Source organism: Moschus berezovskii, chromosome 25 (genome assembly GCF_049115385.1).
Source record: "Moschus berezovskii isolate FMDL1 chromosome 25, NW_MosBer_1.0, whole genome shotgun sequence".
In the NCBI taxonomy this organism is placed as follows: Eukaryota; Metazoa; Chordata; class Mammalia; order Artiodactyla; family Moschidae; genus Moschus; species Moschus berezovskii.
In genome coordinates, this window is record NC_142484.1 from 19485800 (window position 1) to 19512202 (window position 26403).

At 52.4% G+C, this 26403-nt stretch overlaps 1 protein-coding gene across 3 annotated transcripts in view; it reads right to left on the reverse strand.

Annotated features, from left to right (window-relative positions):
* The window catches only part of DCPS (decapping enzyme, scavenger), a 43186-nt gene that overhangs the window by 3868 nt on the left and 12915 nt on the right, over positions 1 to 26403 (reverse strand). For all 3 annotated transcript variants that reach the window (XM_055415902.2, XM_088832223.1, XM_088832224.1), the window contains exons 3-4: positions 10185 to 10330; positions 3237 to 3350 (exon numbers count right to left, since the gene is read on the reverse strand). In XM_055415902.2, the coding sequence (XP_055271877.2) occupies positions 3237 to 3350; positions 10185 to 10330 (260 nt within the window). The remainder of the gene's footprint in view (positions 1 to 3236; positions 3351 to 10184; positions 10331 to 26403) is intronic.

A 26403-nucleotide genomic window follows, 5' to 3' on the forward strand; every position in this document is an offset into this window, starting at 1 on the left:
CCAAAGGGCCCCGGCTGCCCAGAGAAATGATCTGGGAAAAAAAAAACAGGTGAGGGGCTGGCAAGGGTCTCAGACTGGCATCCCAAAGGCAGCACATCAACCCCTCTGGGGAGACAGAGGCCATCAACCTTGTCTACTCTAAGGCAGGGCAGCAAAGTCAAAGCAACAGCCTCCTAGCGAGAGGCAAAACAGAGAACGGCTGGAGCTCCGGGCAGCCATGGCTCCACCTCAGGAGAGACGCGGAGATCGAGGCTCCTGCCTGAGTGCCTTAGACACAAGGATCTCCATTCCCTGAGCTCAATGTGTCTGTGTATCTACACGAACACGCACATACATGCTGACATGTATAGTGTGTAAAGACTGTGGAGGAGAGACAAACCATCCCTTCTGGGGCAGGGATGTGGAGGAATGCCGGGTAAGGGACTGCGCCTTCACTGCCCACTCGGTGTGCCGTTTGTATTGTAACCACATACATGCTGGTGTTGGCTTCCCTGGCGGCTCACACGGTCAGCAATCTGCCTGCAATGCAGGAGATGTGGGTTCGATCCCTGGGTTGGGAAGATCCCCTGGAGAAGGGAATGGCAACCCACTCTAGTATTCCTGCCTGGGGAATTCCACGGACAGAGGAACCTGGTGGGGCTACAGTCTACGGGGTCGTTGCAAACAGCTGGACATGACTGAGCTTCTAACACACATGTAGATGTCTTAATTGGACCAACCCCTACATCCCCAAATAAGCCAATAAAAAGGAATATACAGTTTCTCTCTAAAGAGAACTGAGGAAGGGATTCTCTAATCTCCAGGGAGCCAGAGTCTCCAGCAGACATTAGGGACTTGATCAATATTTGTGGTGGCTCAGTGATAGAGAAGCCACCTGCAATCAGGAGATGTGAGTTCAATCCCTGGGTCGGAAGATCCTCTGGAGAAGGGAACAGCAACCTGCTCCACTATTCCTGCCTGGAGAATCCCATGGACAGAGGAGCCTGGTGAGCTTCCAGAGGAGTCAGGCACGACTTAGTGACTAATCAACAACAGCAAAATATTTGTGAGACGGACGGACAGATGAATGGATGGATGGACGTTTTTTAACCATGGGCCAGCAGTGAGGGGAGAAAGACATGCTTCTGGGCAGAGCAGAGGCACGAGGGGACACCAGGGTGGCTAGAAGTGCCCTCAGAGCACATGCTGGACCGCCCACTCCTCTGTTCTCCTTTGGTGGAGGAGGATGAGGACAGAAGTCCAGGCCTGGCCCGTCTCCCTGCTAGACACACTGCCTAATTCTAGGGAGCCGTGGGCCTCAGTGTTCTGTCGCAAGTCAGGGATGTAAGGCCCTTAACTGTGGCACCACAAGGAGATGAGTGGTACTGAAGCAAAGGTCAGGGACAATCACACCTGTCCAGTCAGCAAGTTAAGAGTCTGACATGCAAGCTGGCCCCTTCACAGCCCGAGGGCGAGTCGCCCCACCGTGTGGCTGGGACCCTGCTGCGGTACCTGAAGCCTGTTCTCTCTTAAGGGGACAGACAGTGGGCAATGCCCCAGGTGGGCCCGGCAGGACGCCTACCGGTGCCAGGTAAGGAGGAGCACGGACTTCCGCTCTCAGTGCCATGGGCACCAGAGCGTTACGGCTCCTTCAATGGGGAAGCTGCGGCTGTCCCCACATGGCCCTCAGACCACCACCTCCTGCAAATCACAAGGTCTTCAGGGACCTCATGAGTCCAAATTCCTCCTACCAGCGCCCCCCACCCCCGTGCCCACCCCACCCCCCTGCACTGTGTGTGTGATCCAGAATGGCCAGCGCAGGGCTGCCCAAGGGGGCGGACAGGATTGGAAGAGCCCCTCACCCCGGCATCCCTACCCCACGGGGGCTCTGGCTTCGTCCCCCCTCCAGTCCTCTGCCCTCCCTTCCGGCCTGAGTGGGGATCGGCTGTGGGGGGGGTGGCCTCTGCACATCATCATCCAGAGGGGAGGGCGGGTTCCTCTGACCTTTCCGGCTTAGCGCTGAGACCTCTGGAAACTCCCTTCAGATTCCCTACCTGCCTCCTCCTTCCCCTGCCAGCCACATCCAGGAAGTCCCATGAGCCGCCCCAGGAGACAGCTGGCACTGGCTCGCCCGTGCCTCTGAGCCTGAATCCTGTCCGCCTCACCCTGGCCACAGGCTCTCAGCTCCCCCTTCTCTTGGCAAATGGAGTGGCGTGGCTGGTCGGGAAACCCGCCCCATCCAGCCAAGAGAATGCAGGTGAGCTTGGCGGAGGGCGCAGAGGTCTGACCGGTGGCTGAGAGAGTAAGATGGGAGGCATCCACCCAGGTGGGACAGGCCGACTCCAGATCAGCATCCCCGGGAGACCTCACAATGATGTGAGGAACGCAGAGCCCAGAGGAGCCCACTCGAGAGCCTGGATTAGTCACGCATTTCAACTGAGGGGGGTGGCAAGTCTACCTGCTCCCCACCACCAGCCCCCAAGAGCCCAGGGCTGGCTTCCTGGGCCTTATCTGGGCCCAGCTCTGTGTGGGCACAGCGCTGCCTGGACCCGGTGCCCTGCTGGTTCCTGTTACTCTCAGGGCATGACAGTCAACCCAAAGAGGCGACAGCCAGGGGGCCTGGGGATGGGCCTCTGGGTGTGAGATGTGGGAGGGGGAGAGGAGGTGCACAGAGATTGCAGAGGGCTGGAGGGGCAGTGTGAGTGAAGACGGCTCCCGGGGAACCCACTCCCGAAAAGGTCAGGGGAGGGGGGCACTCAGGGGCCAAGCAGCAGAGCTGAGAGCTTCAGTGGGGGCAATGCCTGGGCCGCTGGAGGCCCCCTTTGTGGCTCGGGCGGTGCAGAGGACTCCTCCGGCTGGTCCCCATGGTTTCTGCCAGCCAGTGCTGCCTGGATGTGCTGGTATCCAGAGCATAGGGAGGGGTAAACTACCCATCTCAGGACTCCAGGCCCCCCTGGAAGGGAGGGTGGCAGCCTTGCACTTGGCTGATGAAGGAACAGCCCGTGACGTCATGACGCGAACACTGCCCATCCTCACCCAGCATGGGAGGTAAGCCAGAAGGGGCTTTAACTGGCCCACGGAAGGGTAAACATTTGTGTAGGTGCTCCCACTGCAGACAGCTCAGCCTCCCCTGTCGGTTAATTATAATCTGCTTAGAGAGACAGAGAGACCAGCAGGAGGAAGAAGGGCAGGATTAAGGGGCGGCAGCTGGAGCGGGGCACTCAGAGACCAGAGAGGCCCAGCGAGAAATCCTTTACCTGCTGTTGGTTCCACTTGAGGTCGGGGATCAGGACAAAGCCGTCGGATGGATCTGGGTTCTCGAAAACAATCCGGTCGGCTTCGGCCTTCTTGTCGAGAATGTTGTACACCCACTGGAAGGAGGGGAGAGAGAGGGGGTTCACAGGCCAGTCCTTTCCCCGAGAGACGCCCCACGCTGGGAGAGGCGGACTCAGGGAAGGAACCCAATGTTAAAGGGGCATGAAGCTCAGAGGATCCTCACTCAGGCCATCCTGTCCCAGGGATCAGCTCTTGGGTCCAGAAGAGACTTCCCCTCTCCCACCACGGCCACCCAATGGGGGACACCATGGCCATCCCCACGGGGGTCACTGCAGCTGCCCCACAAGGGTCCAGATGGAGCTCACTCTTTAAGCCTGTCCTGGCCGTCCCTGTGCACACCCCCTGCTCTGGGTTCACGGGTCTGGTCTGCAATCCCCTTCCTCTGCCCACAGGACTCTGGTGAAGTGTCCCTGCGCCCCAACAGGACCATGGGGCAGAGAGTCTGCTGGGAGTTCCTTTTGCAGAGGGAGCCCGCCACGCACCAGGGCGGGGAAGGGCTTGTGTTCTGGAAGTAACTGTGCTGGGTTTCCCAGCCCCCCTGGGATTACTGTGAGTGTGGGGTTAGCGCCTCTACCCCACCCGACATGGACCCTTCACGACAAAGCAGAAGAAGTGCCACACGAGAGGCAACGACACAGACCCTTCCTCCCTTCCTGTCAACCCTGGGCTGCCAGCTCTCTCACGCCCTTTGATCAGCTGCTGTCCACCGTCTTCAAGGACCCTTCCTTGAGCACTGCATGGACCCCAAGGGCATAACTTTACCTTGAAGGTCCTGGTGGCCTCTCTGAGGAAGCCAGCCTGCAGCCTGGAGGTCAAGATATGAAGGCCCTGTTCTCACGGGGCTCCAACCCCTGAAGCCCACTCTTCTCCACTGCCCCTGAGCTCTGAGAACCCTTTGCCAACGTGACTTTCTTCCTGGCCAGTGAACTCTGCCTGAAATCGGACAGTGAATCCTGCTGCACAGCCAGAGAGGGCAGGAGTGGGGCTCACCCAGCTGCCCCTTCTGCCCCACGGTCAGGAAGGCACTTAGCTGACGAGGGCTGGAGGGGAGGGCAGGGCACCGACACGGCCAGCCAACACAGGGCTCCTCAGCCCACCACCAGGAGTGCTGGGACAGCAGGGTCAGTGAGAGCCAGGACTATGCCCCCAACCCCCTGGGGGCTCCCTTCCCACTTCCCCCCAAGTCCACATCCTGCACTCTTGGCCAGCACGGCCAAGGCCAAGCGCAACCGTCTGATACAGAGAGGGACAAGACAGAGGGAACCTGCCATGGACAATCTGGGCCTCCCGGCCCCCCAGTAAGACCCAGAGGCCAGTCACAGTAAGGTCAACCCACTAGAAAAGAGGGGCTTTCCCAAGGAAAGCCTAGCCATGCCACTTCCTGGTGAGGCCTGGAGGCCATCCGGCAGTGGCTTCTTTGTGCAACCCTGGGGCCAGAGTAATGCACAGCCCAGCAAGTTGAGAATTTCCCAGGGGAAGCATTTCCTCTCTAACTGGACATCTCTCTAGGAATGTGCCACTTGAGAAAAAAAAAGATCCTGATCGGAAGTCTCCCAAAAATAAATAGGAGGGAAGGGATGGTGGTTCTGCATGGACAGCCCTGGGGTTGCCCAGCCCACAGCAGGCCAGGCCACCCCAGGGCCCTGCCTTCCCCCACAGCTCCTGCCTCCACCTAGAAAACAACATATCATCTGGGGAAGAATGAATAGGCTCTGGAGCCCAACAACAAAGGGCTCATCTCTCACCTCCAACACTGACTAACTAGCTGCACGCTGCAAAGTGATTTCATCTAAGCCATGGTTTCCTCCTTCGTCAAGAGACGCTAATTATACCCACAGGTTAGGGCTGTGGTGAGGACTAAGTGAGAAAATGCTCACACAGGCGTCCAACACAGAGCCCTGCCCAGGGAGGCAACGGAAAGCAGGGAAGTTGCTGGGAAAGGTCAGGCTGGGCGTGCCTGAGGCTGCAAGGCCAGCTGTGGGAAGGGAAAAAGGAGAGTGGATGAGAGCAAAGGAAGTGCGTTGATTCTGCGGCAAGAAAGAACTGCGCGTGAGACTGGAGGGGTGCCCAAGGGCTGGGACAGTGTGGTATGAAGGCGTGTTGTGATGAGAGCAGCTCGGGGACCAGGCAAGCCCGCAGGTGCGAGGATGTGCACCCAAGTGCACACAGTTCCGACCCCAGAGCCCACCAAAAGCCACGCCATCCGTGTGGGGAGGGCCCGTGGGAGAGCGGGAGGGGCCTGGATTCACAGGACAGTACAGCCCAGACGAGGGAGGCGAACCAGGGGACGCAATTCACACGAATCACAGGGTGATGTCATGGGGAGGGGCACCCTGGGAAAGCAAGCCCGGGAGCCTCGGCCCCACGGATGACGGGGCTGTGGGGACACTGGCAGCTTCTGGACCCATCTGGGCGTGACGTCCTCCCCATGGGTGATGCTGGCAACTGCCCCAGGGGCCTCTCTCCTCCTCCTTCCCAGTGCCCCCACTCCTTGGCTGGCCCCTCTCCTCCAGCCGCCCCTCCCCTGCCATGTCTTGGCTCCACGCCCTCCTGTTCCTCCTCGCAACTGCCCCCCATGTGGACAACAGTGGGTACCCCTCTGGCGCCTCTTCTGTGCGGGAAACAGCAGCAGGCACATGGTACGTGGCATGGCTCTCGGCCTCCGCCAGGACCCCAGAAGGGACATGCCGTCCGTCACATTTTCCAGACAGGGAGACTGGGACTCAAAAGTGAAAGACAAGGACTTCCCTGGTGGTGTGGTGGAAAAGAATCCGCCTGCCAAAGCAGCAGACACAGGTTCGATCCCTGGTCTGGGAAGATCCCACACGCTGTGAGGCAACTAAACCCGTGAGCTGCAACTACTGATCCCATGTGCATGCCTAGAGCCCATGCTCCGCAACGAGAGGGAGCCATGGCAATGAGAAGCCCATGCACCGCAACGGGAGAGAAGCTCGCTCAGCAACAAAGCATAGTCGAAAACAAATAAATAAAATAAAAATTATTTTTAAACAAAGTACAAGGTCTCGAGGTGCTGAGGTGTCAGGACAAGAGGCCAAACCCTGGGCTCACAAACGGATCTCTAAGGCTCTGGATCCAGACATCCCACTGCATTCTTTAACTGGGAAATTACAAGCACCTCAGATTTGAGTATCCAAGGAGTGTCGATGGCTAAGAGCACAGACACTGGGGCCAGGCCGCCTGGCTCTGAAGCTAGTTTCCAAAAGCTTGTTGCTGACTATACGGTGCCCGCAAAACGCTGAGGACCGTTGCTCGTGAGTGCTGAGACATCCCAAGCTAACTCACTGTCCTCCACGGAAACCCACTCTGCCGTCTATGCCCCTGTGCTGGTTAACCATCCTACCATCTGCCACTCATTGCCCAAGGTACCCCCAGAGTCACCCCCAGGCCCTCCCCTCGCTGCTCCAAGCCAGCGCCCATCTAGGCCCTGCCTCTTAATTGAAAAAGAAGTTCCCCTCTGCCTCTTCCTCCTTCTACGCTCACCACTTCCAACTGCTTCTTTAAATCTCATCACATTACCCACATGCTTAAAACCATTTACAGGACCCTCACTGCCTATGGCACTCGTCCTCAAATCTGACAAGAGATTTTTTCTTAATTCTCATTTCCCAGGTCCGTCCTGAGTCAGTAGATACTAAGGAGGGCCCTGTGCTCTGTATTTTATAAAACCTCAAGAGGCCATGCTAACGACTGGCAAGGTTTGGGAACTCCTGGTCTCCAGGGTAAAGTGCACACACCTCTTCCTGGGCCCTGCCTGTCTTCTCTTGCTAGCTCCCCAAACACATCAGAGTCCAGCCCTCTGAGGCCCCGGAGTTTCTCTCTACTCTGGCTGCAGTGCCCTGTTTGTTCTGTCCACCTGGCAAACTCCTCTTTGTCCTTTTAAGATCCAACTGGAGGATCCTCTCCCAGTGAAGCCCCCCACCATCTGGGCTGATCACTCCCCTATGTGTCACAGCTGTACCTTGTGTATTAACCACCGAAGTGCTCATCCCATTATATCGAACGCCTACCTTCCTTACAAGACTGTGGGGACATTATCAGTGTTTATCCTGGAGACCTTCCAGACCCTAGCACAGGGTCTGGGACCTAGGGGATGCTCAATAAATATAATAGCTATTGCCAATTAGTTATGCAGAGTTCCAAAGAATAGCAAGGAGAGATAAGAAAGCCTTCCTAGTAATAAGTGCAAAGAAATAGAGGAAAACAATAGAACGGGAAAGACTAGAGATCTCGTCAAGAAAATTACAGATACCAAAGGAACATTTCATGCAAAGAGGGGTACAATAAAGGACAGAAATGGTATGGACCTAATAGAAGCAGAAGATATTACGGAGAGGTAGCAAAAATACACAGAAGAACTATACAAAAAAGATCTTCATGACCCAGATAATCATGATGGTGTGATCACTGACCTAGAGCCAGACATCCTGGAATGTGAAGTCAAGTGGGTCTTAGGAAGCATCGCTACAAACAAAGCTAGTGGAGGTGATAGAATTCCAGTTGAGCTATTTTAAATACTAAAAGATGATGCTGTGAAAGTGCTGCACTCAGTATGCCAGCAAATTTGGAAAACTCAGCAGTGGCCACAGGACTGGAAAAGGTCAGTTTTCATTCCAACATATATTGTATCTGATCCCATAACTTCATGGTAAACAGATGGGGAAACAATGGAAACAGTGACAGACTTTATTTTGGGGGGCTCCAAAATCACTGCGGATGGTGACTGCAGCCATGAAATTAAAAGACGCTTGCTCCTTGGAAGAAAAGTCATGACCAACCTAGACAGCACATTAAAAAGCAGAGACATTACTTTGCCAACAAAGGTCTGTCTAGTCAAAGCTATGGTTTTTCCAGTAGTCAGGTATGGATGTGAGAGTTGAACTATAAAGAAAGCTGAGCATCAAAGAATTGATGCTTTTGAACTGTGATGTTGGAGAAGACTCTTGAGGGTCCCTTGGACTGCAAGGAGATCCAACAAGTCCATCCTGAAGGAAATCAGTCCTGAATATTCATTGGAAGGACTGATGTCGAAGTAGAAACTCCAATACTTTGGCCACCTGACGCAAAGAACTGACTCATTTGAAAAGATCCTGATGCTGGGAAAGATTGAAGGCAGGAGGAGAAGGGGACGACAGAGGATGAGATGGTTGGATGGCATCACCAACTCAATGGATATGAGTGTGAGTAAACTCCGGCAGTTGGTAACGGACAGGGAGGCCTGGCGTGCTGCAGTCCATGGGGTCGCAAAGAGTCGGACACGACTGAGCGACTGAACTGAACCGATTGCCAATTAAGCCGAGTGCTTGTAAACTTGCTAGAAATAGCCGAAAAAGAATACATGGGGAAATTCCCTGGCACTCCAGTGGTTAGGACTTGGTGCTTTCACTGCTGAGGGCCTGGGTTCAATCTTTGGTCAAGAAACTAAGATCCCACAAGCCACACAGCTCGGCCAATTTAAAATAATAAAGAACACATGAACACTCATGTCACCCAGAAGTGGGTAGAGTAGCGGAGTTATTTCCCAAGAGGATGTGTACAGTGGTCTTTAAGAAGGTGCATATATGACTCACGCCGAAACTGTATTAAGGACTTCCTCTCTTTAATCACATATATGCACAACTAGTGCAGCAAAACGCACATTCCAGGACATCCGCTTCACAATCCGAGATGCTTTCTAGGAAAGCTGGAGACCAATTTCCTTCCTACTTAGAAGACATAGCAAGTGCTAGATGTCTTTGTTAAAAAAGGGGGAAAAAAATCTAGCCAGAGTGAGCTAGAGAAGCCTTGTGCAAATCCTGTGTGGGGACCACGGCTGACAGCCTGGCCGGGTCTTCCCCGTGGAACCTCCCTCAGGCCTTGTCTGCCTCCTGTCCTTCCTCCTCCCAAGGACAATCCACCTCTCAGGACCCCACACCCAGGACACCCTCCCTTCCTCTGGGCCTGGGAGAAATGGCCATGAGCTTCCCATATCAGGACACCCTGCCCCACCATGGTCACACTCTCAGTTGGAATACATACAAATGCTCAGGGCACAGGAGTGAGTGATAAAGAGACAGGTTAGGAAAACAACTCATCCATCATATTAACTCTGAGTATGCACATGGGGCCAATTTCGGGAAAGGCTCTGGTTGGTGCTGGGCACAGACCCAAAGAGAATCGGATCTGTTAGCAAAATGGCCTTGCGTCTGGCCCAGGGACTGAATACACTCTGAAGATGCTTCCAACCCGTGAACGCAGCCCTGGAAGAAGAGGCCGTGCACCAGCCCCTCCCCCCTGGTCCTGCCCCGCAGGATGGATTCAGGGGGCGAAAGGGAAGGAGAAGTTTCTCCCCTGGGACTCAACTCGTGGAGGCTGGTAAACTGTGGGTGAAACCAGGAATGAGCGCCCGGATGGGGAAGGCCTAACCAGCATTTGTTTACCGTTTACAAACCTCTGGTCTGGGTAAGCCATTCTTGAGATCGCATCAGCGCTACTAGAGAGTAGCCAGAAGTTCTCCCCAGGGACTAGACTGCTCCGAGATCCCAGACTGCCTCGGTGGCGTGCCCGAGACCAGCATCAATCCCCTTATCCATGCAGGCGGCTGTCCTCTGTGAAACACGACCGCCTGAGCCCAGCACTTTCTAAGCCACTTATCCTGCCTTTTCCTCTCCACAGCAGTCTCACGTCTGGTGTGGTTACATATACATTCATGTCCTATCTGATGCCAGCACAGGCGGTAAGCGGCGTGAAGGCAGGGACACCGCAGGCCTCTGGGACCATCTCGACCGACGCCTGAGAAGACAAACGCTGGCCTCGGGGACAACACTCTGCGTCCGACCCGTGGGGCCTGCCTGAGCTGTGGCGGCCGGTACCTGGATGCTCAAGCTCTGGGACTCCAGGTGGGGCAAGGTGACGTTCCTGTAGTCGCTGCCTGTCTCTCGGACCAGGTGGAGGTCCTGGCGCAGATACTTCTGTAGGTGCTTCTCTGTAGCAGGGTAAACCACGGTTGTCTTCACATCTGCAAAGACACAGCACAGCCCCAGCCGTGGTCAGCCACGCTTTCCACCCAGTCCTGCCACCCTCCGGCACCCATGGCACCACGGGGAGGAGGTGGCCACCGTCTCGTCTCGTCTCTGATTCCCCAGTGATGGGAGCCGAAGGCTAAGAAGTTATGATTCACCTGTGTTCCACTCCCATGAGGTGTCTCATGCCATTAAATTCATGAAGGTGAATCACTCTCAGAATATGGAAAACATAAGATGTTCATGAATGGATCACGGGGCCCCTCGTAACCTTAACTCCAGCCCTTCTCTCTTATTTTCTGGGCACAGGAATGAAAGGTTTCTGACTCTTCTCACATAGCAGACATTCCAGTGTGTGGCCTTCTGAACTCAAAGCTGAAAATCTGGTTTTAAGTCAAACAGACTACCTTAATTCAGGGGGTGAAGGCACAGACTCCAGGGAAGCCAAGTCCTCGCCCTGCCTGCTCCTTCCTCGGGACCCCTACCTGGGTCCAGGGGTTTAAGCTCCCTGTGCCCCTACTTCCCCATCTGTCAGCTCAGGATAATAAAAGCTCATGTCAAAGGAGGGTTGGGAGGATTAGCAAGTCAATACCCGTGGAGGTCTTAGACCAACAACGTCTGACACATAACAAACACTATTTAAGTACTGGTTATTTCCTGGAGAATCTCAGGGATGGCGGAGCCTGGTCAGCTGCTGTCTACAGGGTCGCACAGAGTCGGACACGACTGAAGTGACTTAGCAGCAGCAGCATTCTCAACCCAGGGTTACTCATCCTTGACCTTGGCACGATCAAGGCCTAGGTAATCCTTTGCTGTGAGGGCTATCCTGTGCCTGCAGGATACTGAGCAGCACTTCAGGCTTCCGAGATGCTAGTCAAAGTCTCCAGTTGTGACAACTACAACAAATGCCATAGATATTGGCAAATGTCCCCCGGGGGGGGCGGGGAACTGCCCCTCCCCACCGCCGCCCCGGTTGAGAACCACTGTGTTCATCGCAAGGAAACCTGGTCGTTTTCCTAAAGAGACTCCAGGCTAGGGTCCTTGTCCAGCACCACCTGGTTTTGGTTAAGTCCTTTTCCCTACTTCTAATAACATCTGCCGCAACAGCTTGAACGTAGATCCTAAAAGCAGGAAAGGAAACGGTCTCTTAAAAATCAGTTGGGATGTTGCTCAAAAGACCAATATCCTCCCCGACGCCAGATTCAGATGTGTTTGCCCGGAGGGGCCCCTGAGAGGGGGCCGCCCAGCGCAGGCACCGCACGCTCCAGGAGATTCCCAGGCTCGCCTCCGCACCTCGAGACCCAGCTGAGAACCACAACCCACCCCTGCACGTCTGGTCTGAGGATGCAGGTGATGCTCATTCCACAGGTGAGGGACGAAGTCACTGGACTCCAGATGTACCCAACGCCACGCTGTGGGACGGGGTTGCGGCGGCGGGGCAGAGGAGGACTGGAGCCACGGCCTTCCCGCCCTGAGGTCCGTGCTTGTTCCACCCCTGCCTGTGGGCCCAGCATCTCCGTGCGGCAGCCCAGCCCAGGGTGGGAGTCCAGAGGCGCCATGCCGAGCACATGACTTCCGGAAGGACCAAAGGCACCGGCTCATCAGATGCAGCAGGCCCGCGGGCGGACACACGACTCCCCTTCCCGGCTGCGCCACCTTGGCTGTATCATTAACTCGGAGTCTCAGCTTCCTCATCTGTTAAGGATGGTCATAAAATCGAGCCTACAGTGTGGCTGTAAACATTAACCAAGGTGTTTCCTCAGAACCACTGGAGGTGCTAAGTAAATGTCACCCCACTTCCTGGGAATCTCTGATTTGACCCCGAAAGGGAGGCACAGAAGCCTCTTCACAACCCTTGGGGCCTTTCTCACGCCCATCACCCTCTAATAGCCCCGGGGCCACAGGCCAGAGGTCAAAGATTAAGCACAAACAAGATCTCAGGAGGCAGGGGACTGCCTGAAATAGATGGGATGTTGCCTCCTTGGCCCCTTGCAGTGTAGCCTGGTGGAGAAGGGCCAGATTGTGACACCCATCAGCCGGTTCAAATTCTGACTGTGTAACCTCGGGCACCCGAGACGCCAAAGAGCAGAGGGTGGGAAGCCTCTAGAACAGCAATCCCACCTGCACCCCCACAGAAAGGTCCTCCTCGAATGTCCTCAGCTTACTCCCCTGGCTCGCCTGGGTGGGGCGTGGGGACCAAGGCTGTGAGCCCTGGCACTCCTTCCCATGGGGAGATGGGCAGGGACGACCTGGAGAAGAGCCAGGTCCCACTGGCAACGCACGCACTGCCTTGGGCTCCCAGCCCGGGACTCCCCGGCCATTCCAGGCCGGAAAGCCACAGGGCCTGCAGGCGTGCCTGCCTGCCAAGGCTTGCCAGAGACTGTCCGAGCTGTTTGGAAGTGGGGAGATGGGCCCCTCGCCAGGCTGGCCCCTCCTGTCCTCTCCTGAGCAGCAGGGAAGAATGAAAAGGCCCCGTCCAACTGCTCCCTTTCTGCCCAGAGGACATCTGCCCTGCTGCTCTCTGAGCCCCAAACAGTCATCACTCCCAGCCAGGTCTCAGTCAGACCCTCGCTGCCAGCATCTGGATGGATGCTGCCCCCCAAGTCTCACCCAGGCCTCCCTGCAACCCCGCTGACTGTCCTTCCCCAGGCTGTCTCAGCTCCAGCCCTAGCGACCTCCTCACACCCGCACTGACTCCCATCTCCAGGCCTCGAACCTGTTCCCCTGCTTCACCCGCTCAGGTCTCTGTCCAAGCAAGGCACCCCTGACCTCACCACACCCTGGGGTTTGCCCTGCACTACCTGACCATGGAGGACAGATTTCCTGTCTGATGCCCCCAGGGATGTGTGTCTACCTGTGTTTTACCGCATTATCCCCAGCACCCGGAAGAGTGCCTGGTACACACTAGGCACTCAGCAAATACCAAACAAACAAAAGAATGAATCAGACCTTCTTATTTTTTGGAATCTGACCTTTTTAGACTTTAAAACCAGGAAGCGCATTTCTTATCCCAAATGGAATAATACCTCTCTGGGGGAAAAAAAACAGTCAATATATTTTCCAATGCTAAGTTTCTCACGGGCAGCCAAAGGTAAGCTCTGGTGTTTATCCAAATGACCTGCAACTGAGCTTCAGGAGGAATCTGGTCAAGAGTCAAGGCCTGATAAACACTCAAACAATCGGATGAAAATATGTAGGGGAACAGGATATTGACCCAGGGCCTCAAAAACAGCTCCCCTGAGATTACTCATTAATTGCAGACAGGGACACAAAGTGACCAGAGCATCATTCCTGTGAGATGAACTGACCACACAGACCTCCTGGGCTGTGCCGAGGTGTGTGCTCAGCTGCTCAGTCACATCTGACTCTTTGTGACCCCATGGACTGCAGCCCACCAGGCTCCTCTGTCTGTAGAATTTTCCAGGTGAGGATACTGGAGTGGGTTGCATTTCCTCCCCCAGGGGATCTTTCTGACCCAGAGATCAAACCCAAGTCTCCTACACTGGCAGGCGGATTCTTTACCACTGAGGTCACTTGGGAAGCCCATGTCGTGGGGCGCCTGCCAAAATAACCTGTATCCCATCGCAAGGTGACATCACCTCCCAAACCCAGGGATGCCAGACAAGACAAGTGGCTTCCCAGCTCTTCCATGGTGTCAAAGTCAGGGCTGAGGGACTGCTCCAGATTAAAGGACACTGCAGACTGGACTGGATCGTGGACTGCGGAGGACGGGGCAGGGGAAGTTTCCTGCTTGAAAATGGCATTGAAACAACAGTAAGATTAATAACGGTCTCCACATCATGCAGTGGTTTTGTATAAATGTGAAAGTTCTGCAAATTGACCATTTTACTCTGGTTCCTAGGAGACACACTGACATGCTTAGCAATAAGGGGCTACCATGTCTGCAACTTACTTTTCAACAACAGAGGTAATGGTGACAAGATATTGTATGTGTATGTGGAGAGAGAAAAAGGAAATGTGGCCACGTTATCAAAAGGTGATAAAAAAAAAGCCTTTTTTTTTTTTTGGCTTCACTGGGTCTTCCTTTCTAGTTGCAACGTGTGGGCTTTGTTGCCCTGCAGCATGTGGGATCTTAGTTCCCCAGTCAGGGATCGAAGCTGAGTCCCCTGCATTGGAAGGCAGATTCTTAATCACAGGACCACCAGGGGAGTCCCCTAAAGAGCTTTTATTAAGGGAGTTCTTGGTACTATTTCTACAATGCTTCTGTAAGGTTGAAAATTTTTTTCAAAATAGAAATAAAAAGCTGTGGGTACCCTCTGCTCCCTGGGCGCTCACTGCCAGCAGAAGTGCCAACGACTGCTCTGAGCCCTGTAGCACATTAATCCACTCACTCCCCACAGCCAGTGTGAGGCGGGTCTCACTCTTGTGTCCAGGCCGCTCACAGGGAAGCTGAGGCCAGGACTGGGCTTTGGCCTTGGCACCACGTGCTGTCCCCCACAGGTCAGCAGATGGTGCTTTACCACCTGCCTGGCACCCTCTCTGCCAACCCCGTTCAGCAAAATGACTCAAGGGGCCCCCTGCCCAGGATGAGAAGTTCCTGGCACCTCCCAGCCCAGAAGCATCTCCCAGTGGCTACAGAAGCAACAAGGAACCTCCTGACCCTGCCCTCCTGCTGACATTCTTAAAAAACAAAAACAAACAAACAAAAACTCTAAAACCTATTTCTCAAAAATGACCACAGTTTATTAAGAAAGCTTCCCTGACAGAGCCTCCCTTCCAGTCATACTTTTTCAAACTTTGGTTTTATTTTTAGTTTTAAGGTGTATCTTGCACATCAAAGTCAAACAAAGCTTGTTTTTAAGTGTCTTCTGCTTCTTCCCAAGCACCAGTGTCAACTCTTCTGGCCATTTCTTTGTCCTTGTACTTCCACAGTTCCAAATTACAAATATTTTTATATCTTGTTTCACTTTGATTTTTCAGTTTTATTAATTAACCTCCCATTAGGGAAGATAAGGATTTAGCTTTTTTTTTTTTTTTTAAACCAGTTCTCAGTTAATCCTAAAGGAAATCAGTCCTGAATATTCATTGGAAGAACTGATGCTGAAGCTGAAAGTCCAATACTTTGGCCACCTGATGGGAAGAGCCAACTCATTGGAAAAGACCCTGATGGTGGGAAAGATTGAGGGAAGGAGAAGGGGGTGACAGAGCATGAGATGGTTAGCTCACATCACTGACTCAATGGACATGAATCAGAGAAAACTCCAGGAGATGGTGGAGGGCAGAGGAGCCTGGGGTGCTACAGTCCACAGGGTCACAGAGTTGGACACAACATAGCAACTGAACAACAATCAGCTCTCCACCAGAAGAGTGTGAGTGCACAGGTCCACGCACACACGTGCTCTTCTCTACCCTGTTCTCACAACACAACCAGATCACAATTTTGGATACATCAGTACTTAGCACCATCAACACCATTACGATGATGTAAACACTGTCCACTGCTGAAGAATACGCCCTGAGTATTCTTCCTTTCAGCACAACTTCTGGTATCCAGAGTTAACATTTACTTGTTTACTTTTCTATAAACTCGTCACACAAGTTTTATCCCCACAACCACTTCCCTCTTTATAAATGTCTCCTCTTGATGTTAAGATTCATCAGACACGAGAACAACGGTGTGTTCACGGAGCCCGTGACCCGAGGCTGCAGGTGCCCCATGCAGAGCTGTGGGCTGGCAGCTCCGAGCACTGCCATCCTGGGGGCCCTTCCCCTTGCTGTGCTGGGCACCTCGGTTCCCGGATCCACTGTCTTCCTCTTTCCCATGCTTGTCCTCATTTGGCTGAAGCAGTGCTTCTCAAGCCTAAGTGTGCATCAGGACGCCTGGGGTGGGGCATTTCTTTTTTTTTAATTTTATATTTATTTTTGGCTGTGCCTGGTCTTTGCTGCTATGTGGGCTTTTCTCGAGTTGTGGCAAATGAACACGGGCTTCAGTAGTTGCAACACACGGGCTCAGTAGTTGAGGCTCCCAGGCTGCAGAGCACAGGCTCAGTAGTTGCAACACGCAGGCATGTGGGATCTTCCCGGACCAGGGATCGAACCTGCGTCTTCTGCACTGACAGGTGGATTTGTTACCACTGAGCCACCAGGGAAGCGCTGCATGTCTAACAACTGCCCAGAAGACGCTACCACTGGTCTGGGGACCATGCAACAAGAACTGAAGTACAAACTCAAGATGTGTCCAGCAATACGGCACAAGGAAGATACACCGAGAGGCTTGGAACATCTGAAAAGGTCTTTATTCTACTGTCATGCTTAACAAAGAGCTTGGCTAAAGAATTCTAGGACAGCAATGACCCTCCAAGTCTGAAAGCAATCTTTGCGACCTTCCAGATTGTACTGCTGCTATTAAGAAGTCTGGGGTACTCTGATCCCAAGCCTCTGGACTGACCTGTTTTTTCCTCTCTGCCCACTGTGTCCTGATTGTTACTGATTTACTGGGTGGTAAAGCAGGTTTACTTCCATCCATCAAGCTGGGTTAAGTGTCAGGCCTTTTCAGTCTTGAAAATCATGTTCTTTAATTCTGGAACTCATTTCTTTCTTTTTTTAATTTTATTTTTAATTGGAGGATAATTATCTAACAATATTGTGATGAGTTTCTGCCATACATCAACATGGATCAGCCATAGGTATACATATCTGGGACCCATTTCTTCGATCATTTTCTTCCCCATTTTCGCAAGCCCTATCTTTCTGGAACACTATTTGGATATTTAACTTCTTTGATTCATCTTGTAGTTTTCCTTTTTCTCCCATTTTCCAGCTCTATGCCTTTCTATTCTACTGTTCAGAAAGGGTTCTTCATCTAATGTTTTCATTTCCGCCATATTTTTTATTTCTAAGAGCGCTTAAAAACTTCCTTCTTGGTAGTATTTTGTTCTTTTGCTTTTTTTTCCCCCTGCCATGATGTTTTAATCTACATGTCTGGAAGACTTCATGACTCAGGCCTGGGCTATGTGGAAACATAATGAGCTACACTTAAATAAAGTTTCCTACCTTGACAGTGAGTTTAACCTTGTCTAATCTTTTGCTTTCTTTGCTTTTATAATTTCTCTCTGAGATTAATGGTATCTTTGAAATTTCCTTCTCCCTGAAGAGCTTCCGTCTTCTCCAAGTCTCTTTCTTGTCCTTGCTTCCTTTCCCTCGCCTCTTCTTTTTCAACTGAGGCATTACTCAAAAGTCTGGCCAATCGGCCTGTCTGCTCGCTCATATTTTAGAGTGTGAAGATGCTAGAGGGAAGCTTGCTGACACAGGAGAGCTTCGTGACCACTAGGCTATTCCTTTGCATGTGATGGAGCCCCTGAGAGCTGAAGTCTTTTCTCCTGAGCTGCTCAGATTCCCCAGAAGATTCTTCCAATTTCACACACGGAGACAGGGGCCTGGCAGACAGCACTGGGTGAGGAGGAAGAGAATCAGGTGGGCAGAGGCAGGGTTCCTCTCAGGGTTCACCGAATCTGCGGACTTCTACTTAACCTTCTACATTTCCGTGCCACGACCCCACCGACACCAAAAATCTCGAGACCCTTCGTTTCAACCTCTCCAGTGATGACCAGTGCTGTGAAGTGGAAAAGGGGATTTCGGTGGCCGTGGCTCGCATTCCCCTTGTCCGGCTCAGGTTTCCCCTCTCCAACCTGCCACGCCAGTTTCTCCTCCTCCATTTGCTTCCTTGGTTTGTCTCCTCTCCCTCAAGTCTTTATGGGTTAATTTTATTTAAAGGCAATTCGTTTGAAGCCATTTTGAGTGAGGGTTTTAAAGGAAGCAGCTGGGCACTTGAACTGCCCGCTTTTAACTGGAAGCCCAGGTCCCGGTTCTCCGTCTCCCTCCTTATACTTTTTCTTCCTAGCCATTTACTGCCACTTGGCCTATTTATTTGCTCTTTGTGTTCCCCCTCCTGCAACTGCATGCACCTCAGCTCCCCGAGAGCAGAAACACTGCTCTGCGCACTGGGTGCAACTTGCCTGAAACAGACCCATCTACACAACAGAATATATACCATGCCAAGTTACTGTTACAGGAGTGTGTGCCTGTAGCACACACACACAATTGCGCATAAAGTCCAAAAAAGCCAGGACATATTCTAAGATGTGCTCTATCTCTGGGCAGTCGAGTTGAATGTAACTGTATTTTTAAAATTAGTTTTTCAGGGTACTCATTGACAGAGGAGCCTGGCAGGCTACAGTCCGTGGGGTCGCAAAGTGTCGGACACGACTGAGCAACTTTCACTTTCCATTTTCTAAAACAATTATGGATCACTTTATAACACATTTATTAAGAACAGAAAAATAAACTGCCTCTGAAAACTGAAGCCCAGAGAGGTTAAGTAAGTTACCCAAGGCCACACAGCCGGCAAGGGGTGGAGCTGAGACCCGAACCCAAGCTGTCTGACTCCTCTCTGCAACATGGCTTTCCCTGCTGCAGGGCCAGCCCCTTTCAGGCCCTTTCCTGAGAAACCTGTGATGCTGCCACTTTCCCCCAAAAGCAGCCCTGTCAGACTGGAGAAACACGATTCGTTCCAGCCCCTCCCTGAGACACAGGAACAGCTGTCAGCAAAACCGAAGAGCTCAGCGAGGAGCCAGAGCAATGGGAGCTGCAGACTGGGAGGTCTGGGAGGACGTCGGCGCGAGCAGAGGTCGACCACGGGCTGCTGGCCACAGTGCCCCCGGGAGGGCAGGAAGTGGGGGCATGCTCCCCTCCGGCGTCGGGGGGGCTGTCTGAGGAGCTGCCCCCACACGGTGTGCAGCCAGACGTGGGGCTGGAACGGGCTCCGGAAGGGAGCATGGACTGGTGAGGAAGACCCCCCTCACAACAGGGATCCATGACCCATTCAACGCATGGACTGGTGAGGAAGACCCCCCTCACAACAGGGATCCATGACCCATTCAACGTCCGGGGGTGGTACCAAGCGCCCTGGCCCCCTCCCAGTCTGACAGCGCTGGACGGTGGGGAAGGAGGCCTGGGGCGGGGTGGTCGCAGCCCTTGTGGGACTCAGGGCAGCCGATCTTTCTCTGCAGGGATGCTGCGGCAGTGGGAAGGGTCACAGCGATGCGCCCCAGGTGACAGCAGCCAGCCCTTCCACACCCACTCCCTCTCTCTGCAGCCTGAGGAGCAGGCCGGCATGCCCATGGCTGGCACACCTTGGTGAGGGTTTCCTGAACACCCTTCTCCGATAACTGAAACCAGCCCTGCCACCCCGCCCAGACATGAAGGCCCAGTTGCTTTCGGAGATGGGAGGCAGGCAGGGCTCCGGGAAGGAGAGCGCAGCTGTCTTTCTTGCTCTCTGCCAGAGCGGGCTTAGCCAAATCCCCAGGAAAATGCTGCTGCACATGAAACATGAAAATGCAAACCACAGACAGTCTGCCCGCCTTCCCACACACATGTTCAGACAAGCCTGCTCTCCAGCGCGGCTGCTGGCTTCTCCACAATGAGGTCACTGCTACGGCCAGGCCTGTGGCTTCAGCTCCCCCTTCATTATCGTGGGCTGGTTTCAACTTATTTGACCCAGATGTGCAAGCCCGAGGGAGCAGGGGAGAGGCAAGAGCGAAGCGTGAGCAGGGTGTGAAGCCCACCCTGCCCCTCCCTGCACAGGAGTCACGCAGAGCCTCACGGGTGATGGGCTGCAGGCCCGGGCCGGCAGGGCCCCCCCTGCTGGAGCACCCCAAGAGAAGGCCGGCAAGGGGGTCTCGCAGGACCTGCCATTTTTGTTCCTCCTCTTGGGGACCTCCCCTGGCAGGACGACGCGTTCCTCAGCCCTGGCATCGTGGTGAGCAGAGAGCCGGCTGGAGGCTGCAGAGGAGGCCTGGGGCGGGGTGTGCACTGTCCCCCGCTGGCCGGTGCTGGAAGTACTCAAGTGAGGCCTGAAAAGACCTCCATCCGGAGCAAGGATAAACAGGGCCGAAGGGTGTGGTCGGGATCTAACTGGAAGCTCCAACCACCCCACAGCAAACCTCCAAACCGCTTATTATGCGTCTCAGTGAAAAGCTCAGAGATGCCGCTGGAGACAGGGGAGACGCAGCTGCTGATGGCAGCAAGATCCTGGCTCTGGCAGCTTCCTTCCCCCTCCCGCCTTGGTCCTCCCAGGTCCGGGAGGGTTGTGAGCGGGGTCTGATGAGACCCGAAGGCCCAGGCCACAAACTCAGTGACTCTGGATGCAGCCCCAGGGGTCATATCCTTCTGGGATGGGGCGGCTGCAGCAGGATGGTACTCCACAAAGGTCCCTCAGTACAGAAGGGAGAGACCTGCTATCTAACGAGATAATGGAACTGCCGACCGGCAGTCCTGGACTGAGAGCTGCGAGACCCCCTCCCCGACAGGCAGGAAGAAACCGTTCTGCGGTCCAACAGACTAGACTACAAGAGCTATTAGACTGACTATTCAGGAGTCACAAAATATGGCCTTGATCTCGATTTCCTGTCTAAAGGCATCACCTGGCTTCACTCTGAGAGGCGCAAAGGGAGGAGAAGGCCACCGGTATAGGCCTTCCTAGGAGTCAGGGCTACCGGAACTCCAGGCCATCATGCATGGAGAAGCATGGATTAGAACCAGGCTGCCCAGGCTGAAGTGGAGCAGCCATCCCGTGGGTAATCCACCCTCACCCACTGGCCCTGAGAGAGCGGACTTTCTGCTGACTCGAGTCTTAAGACGGCCACAGAGTCTTGGCACCCTGCCCCTCTGAGAGAGAGAGAGAGGGAACAAGAACACATAGGCCTCATGGTGGTGGCCACATTTCAGGCGCTCAGGCTCTATTTGCTTCTAAATCGGCTCTGAACACAGCGGCTTGTCCCAGCTTCGTGGAAGCCATAAGCCTAAACAGAGAACTGAACAGAGGCTTCTGCTCCAGCCTGTGGAGGGAGGAGACGGGGGCACACAGGAGGCTGTACTCATGGGCTCTCGGAGCAGAGCTGGCAGTGGGGATGAGTGTCGGCCAGTCAGACAGCTGAGAGGAAGGCAGAGCCCATTCTGGGTCAAGAACTCTACTCAGGTGGTAGAGACTTCCCATCTTGAAGTTTCTGCTTGCTCTGATCCCACTGTCCCTCCAAGCCCTAGAGGGGGCCCTGGCTCGCTGGTGTCGGAAGCCCTGAAGCAGCCAGCGAGAGAAGCAGAACTCTGCCATCTTTCGGTGGCCTCTACTGACAAAGAGAGACTCCTGTGGACTCGCTCACCTTTCCCCAGCTCCATTAAAGAAGCCCCCTTTCAGGATTTTCCAGGTGTCCAGTAGCTCAGACTCTGTGCTCCCAATTCAGGAGGCTCAGGTTCAATCCCTGGTCAGGGAATTAGATCCCACATGCTGCAACCAAGAGTTTGCAAGCTGCAACTAAAGATCCTGCATTTTGCAATTAAGACCTGGTGCTGGCAAATAAATAAATAACTTTTTTTTTTTTAAACAAGCCCCTTTCTGGACTTCCTGTGTGACCAGAGGCGAAGACTCCGTGCTCCCAATGTAGCAGGGGATGGGGGTCCTGGGATTGATCCCTGGTCAGGGGACTCGATCCCATATGCCACACCTGAGTTTTCATGCTGCAAAGAAGGCACAGCACAGCCAAACAAATATTTTTTTTTAACAAAAAAGAGAAGCAGCAGCCCCATTTCAAAGCCCAGCTAATGCTAGGAGCCCACTCTGCTGCTCTGTCCACATTGCTGCCCCCACCTGCCTCCCCGACTCCAAGTGTGGGAGGCGCTGCCTCTGCACGGTCCACCCCATCCCAGCGTCACCCCTCCATGGCCACCTGCTCCTCACCAGCATCTCCCAGGTACATCACTGTAGGCAGGTATAAAGAACCTCCAGAGTCTGGAGTGAGTGTATTTGGCAGCACACAGCACTTGCTGATGAACTGAAAGCATTCAGGCTGTGAAGTAAAGACACAGCCAGAGGCCCCAGTTCCACCTAATCTTTTGGGCTGATTTATTTTTTTAAATAACTTTTACTATTGTCTGCCCATACCACACAGCATGTGGGATCTTTGTTCCCCAACCAGGAACTGAAACTGCAACTCCTGCAGTGGAAGTGCAGAGTCTTAACCACTACCATCAGAGACGTCCCCAGGCTAAACTTTTGCTCTGCTTCTTTGTTTGGTTTGTCTGGGGATGAGGTTAATGTCCTAAACAATCTCTATCAGAACATCACAGGATTATAGTCTCAAATAATTCAGAAGTCTAGCCCCCAATCCTTTTCATTGAGGTAATCACCAACAATAGGTGGGTGCTCATTATTCCAGCCTTTTGATAGATGAATGTAGATATTCATGTAGAATAAATGTAGACATTTAATGAATGTAGAGATATATGAACATATCTACATAAAGGTGCTTTTTTAGCGCAAGAGGGACGACCCTTAATGTTACCTGTGACCTCAGAACCCTCCCTCGTTAGTCCAGACTGATCAGCTTCCTCCGCTGTAACAATCAGTACGCACACACCACACCTTGTTAACCCCTTCATACATACAGGGCCATTTAGGTTGTTTTTGCTCTTACTTTTCATTTTTTCTATCACAAACAATGCTACAATGGACACCCTGGACCGCTCTTTCTGATGTGTACGAATGACTGTCTAAGTCAGACCCCTGCAGGCAGAAATGCTAGGTCAGAGGGAGCCAGGTTTCACAATCTTGCGGATCTGGCCATGTCTAGCCAACACCCTGCCCACTGGGCGCAAGCACTGAGGACACTCTGCGCAAGAGAGTTCGGGAGAAACACAGTGGCTGTCTCAGCTCACCAACCCTAGCTCCATCTGGGTGCAGCCTCAGTGGGGTAACGTCTCTGTGGCCTAAGCCCCACCCAGCATGTGGACACAAGTGAGGAAGGCCCCCGTTTCCTATTTAATAGTGATTCTCGGAACGTTTCAAAAACCCACTGCCATGCAGTGATGAAATACAAATAGGAACAAACCCGTAAGAGGGAACGTGAAGGGGGAAGCAGCAGAAAACAAGAGGCTTCATTTCCCAAGGTCAGGAAGTGGAAGGCAGGGTGTGAGTGGATGAGACGCAGGGAAGGAAGCTGTAGCCTGGACCACCATCAGGGCCACAGGCAGCGCATCACTAGCCTCCCCACGCAAGCCCAGAAGAAGCTGTGGGCTCTGAACAAGCAGGGACAGAGGGCAGGACAGGAAACAGAGCTGGAAACCAGGACCAACTAAGGGCCCCTCTAGGGACGTCCCTGTGGTCCAGGGGTTAAGACTCCAGGCTCGCAATGCAAGGGCACCTGTGTTCGACCCCTGGTCAGGGAACTAGATCCCACAGACCACAAATCAGGATCCCATATGCCTCAGTGAAGATCCCACGGGCCACAGCAAACACCTGGTGCAGCTAAGTAAATAAATATTTCTTTAAAAAGAAAAATAATAAAGAGACCCTCTAGAGAAGAGCTGTACCAACTAGCTTCATCCATTGCCTACTTTCATCGTAGGGGCAGGCAGTTAATGCAGGTGAAAACAGAGGACTGTGCTCCAAAGAAATTAACCCTCGGACTGCAGCAGGGGTAATTCTTAAAGAATGTGGAAAATTTTTAAAGAGATGGGAATACCAGACCACCTTACCTGCCTCCTGAGAAACCTGTATTCAGGTCAAGAAACAACAGTTAGAACCAGACATGGAACAATGGACTGGTTCCAAATTGGGAAAGGTATACGTCAAGGTATATATTGTCACCCTGGTTATTTAACTTATAGGCAGAGTACATCATGCTAAATACCTGGCTGGATGAAGCACAGGCTGGAATCAAGATTGCTGGGAGAAATATCAATAACCTCAGATATGCAGATGACACCACCCTTATGGCAGAAATCAAAGAGGAACTAAAGAGCCTCTGGATGAAAATGAAAGAGGAGAGTGAAAAAACATTCAAAAAACTAAGATCATGGCATCTGGTCCCAACACTTCATGGCAAACAGATGGAGAAACAGTGGAAACAGTGACAGACTTTATTTTCTTGGGCTCCAAAATCACTGCAGATGGTGATTGCAGGCATGAAATTAAAAGATGCTTGCTCCTTGGAATAAAAGCTATGACCAACCTAGACAGCATATTAAAAAGCAGAGATACTACTTTAGTGACAAAGGTCCATATAGTCAAAGCTATGGTTTTCCCAGTCATGAATGGATGTGAGAGTTGGACCATAAAGAAAGCTGAGCATCAAAGAATTGATGCTTTTGAACTGTGGTGCTGGAGAAGACTCTTGAGAGTCCCTTGAACTGCAAGGAGATCAAACCAGTCAATACTAAAGGAAATCAGTCCTGAATATTCATTGGAAGGACTGATGCTGAAGCTGAAGCTCCAATACTTTGGCCACCTGATGTGAAGAACTGACTCACTGGAAAAGACCCTGATGCTGGGAAAGACTGAGGGCAGGAGGAGAAGGGGCCGACAGAGGATGAGATGGTTGGATGGCATCACTGACTCGTTGGACATGAGTTTGAGCAAGCTCCAGGAGTTGGTGATGGACAGGGAGGCCTGGCGTGTTGCAGTCCATGGGGTCACAGAGAGTCAGACATGACTGACAGACCTGACTGGAGCAGGGGTAGACGAACTCTCTGTACAAAGTGTGACAGTCAATTTGGGGGCACTGCTGATTACATACAGCCTCTTTGGCACATTCTTCTTAGTTTTCTATTTTTTTTTTTTAACTAACCCTTTAAAAATGTAAATACCACACTTATCTCACAGGCCTCACAAAAGGAAGCAGGCCAGATGTGGTACATAAGCTACAGTGGACTCGAGAGTATACAGGCTCCAGAGTGGGCTAGGACCTCCAAACGCAGAGAAGGCCAGCCAGCAAGCCCTGCTCTCTGTCTACACAGCCAGCCGTCCAAGAGAGACCTATGGTGGCAACAGACCTAAGTCAGTTTGCGAGACTATCAACCTGGTTCTTCATTTTTAAACACAAATGAACTGGGACTTTCCTGGCAGCCCAGTGGATAGGACTCTGCGCTTCTGCTGCTGAGGGCCCAGGTTCAATCCCTACTGCGGGAACTAAGATCCCACAAGTTGTACTGCATGGCCGAAAAACATTTTTAAACTTAAAAAATAAAATAAATATAACTGAACTAACATTCACCAGACACTAAGGGAAAGCCAGTCGTCTGAAAAAGAATGACCAAAATAAACAACCAGAACCAGATCCCAGAGGAAACGGGATCATTTAAGGGTCAGGAGATAATTTTTAAAACAATTCTAATTAGTGTGTCAGAGAATGTCAACCCAATTTGGCCTCTGTGAAGCAAGAGCAAGATGCTATGAAAATGAAATAATCAGAGGACCAGAGGGAGAAAAATTGAAAACGAGGCTCCCAAATGAAAAGCTTTACTGGGAGGTCAGGAGGACAATGTTAAGACCATCCACGAGCCTCCAGAAAGGAAAGACACAGATGGGAACAGGGACAGGATAGAAGCAGCACATAGGACCAATCGAGGATGTCTAACAACTAACAGGATTTCAAGTAAGAGGAAAGAAAGGAAACGGAGAGAAGAAAAATTATCCAAGAAATAACAGGAAAAAGTGTTCACAGTGAAAGGCTGACATGACACTTTAAGCTGAAAGGGTCCAAAACTACCCAGCAGAGTGAATGAAAGAAAAAAAAAGTCTCACCGAAACACAGCCTTACAAAACCCCGGTACACTAAAGACAGAGGACACCCTATGCGCTTCCAAAGAAGGAAACTAATAAAGCAAAACAGAAAAATCCAACAACAAAAAAATGAAGTTCACTACAGAGAAATGAGAATTAAACTGGTGTTAGATAACTCCTTGGGCTTCCCTAGTGGCTCAGTGGTAAAGAATCCACCTGCCAATGCAGGAGACACGGGTTCAATCCCTGGGTAGAGAAGATTCCCTGAAGGAGGGCGTGGCAACCTGCTCCATTATTCTTGCCTGGAGAATCCCACGGAGAGGAGCCTGGCAGGCAACAATCCATGGGGTATCTTATTAGCAACAATGGATGCTATAAAACAAGAGATTAATGCATCTGATGTTTGCAGGGGAAATAAATTCAAATTCTGCACTCAGTTGAATCATCAATTAAAAGTGAGGGCAAAACAAAAGACTCAAAGTTTTCCTCCCGTTT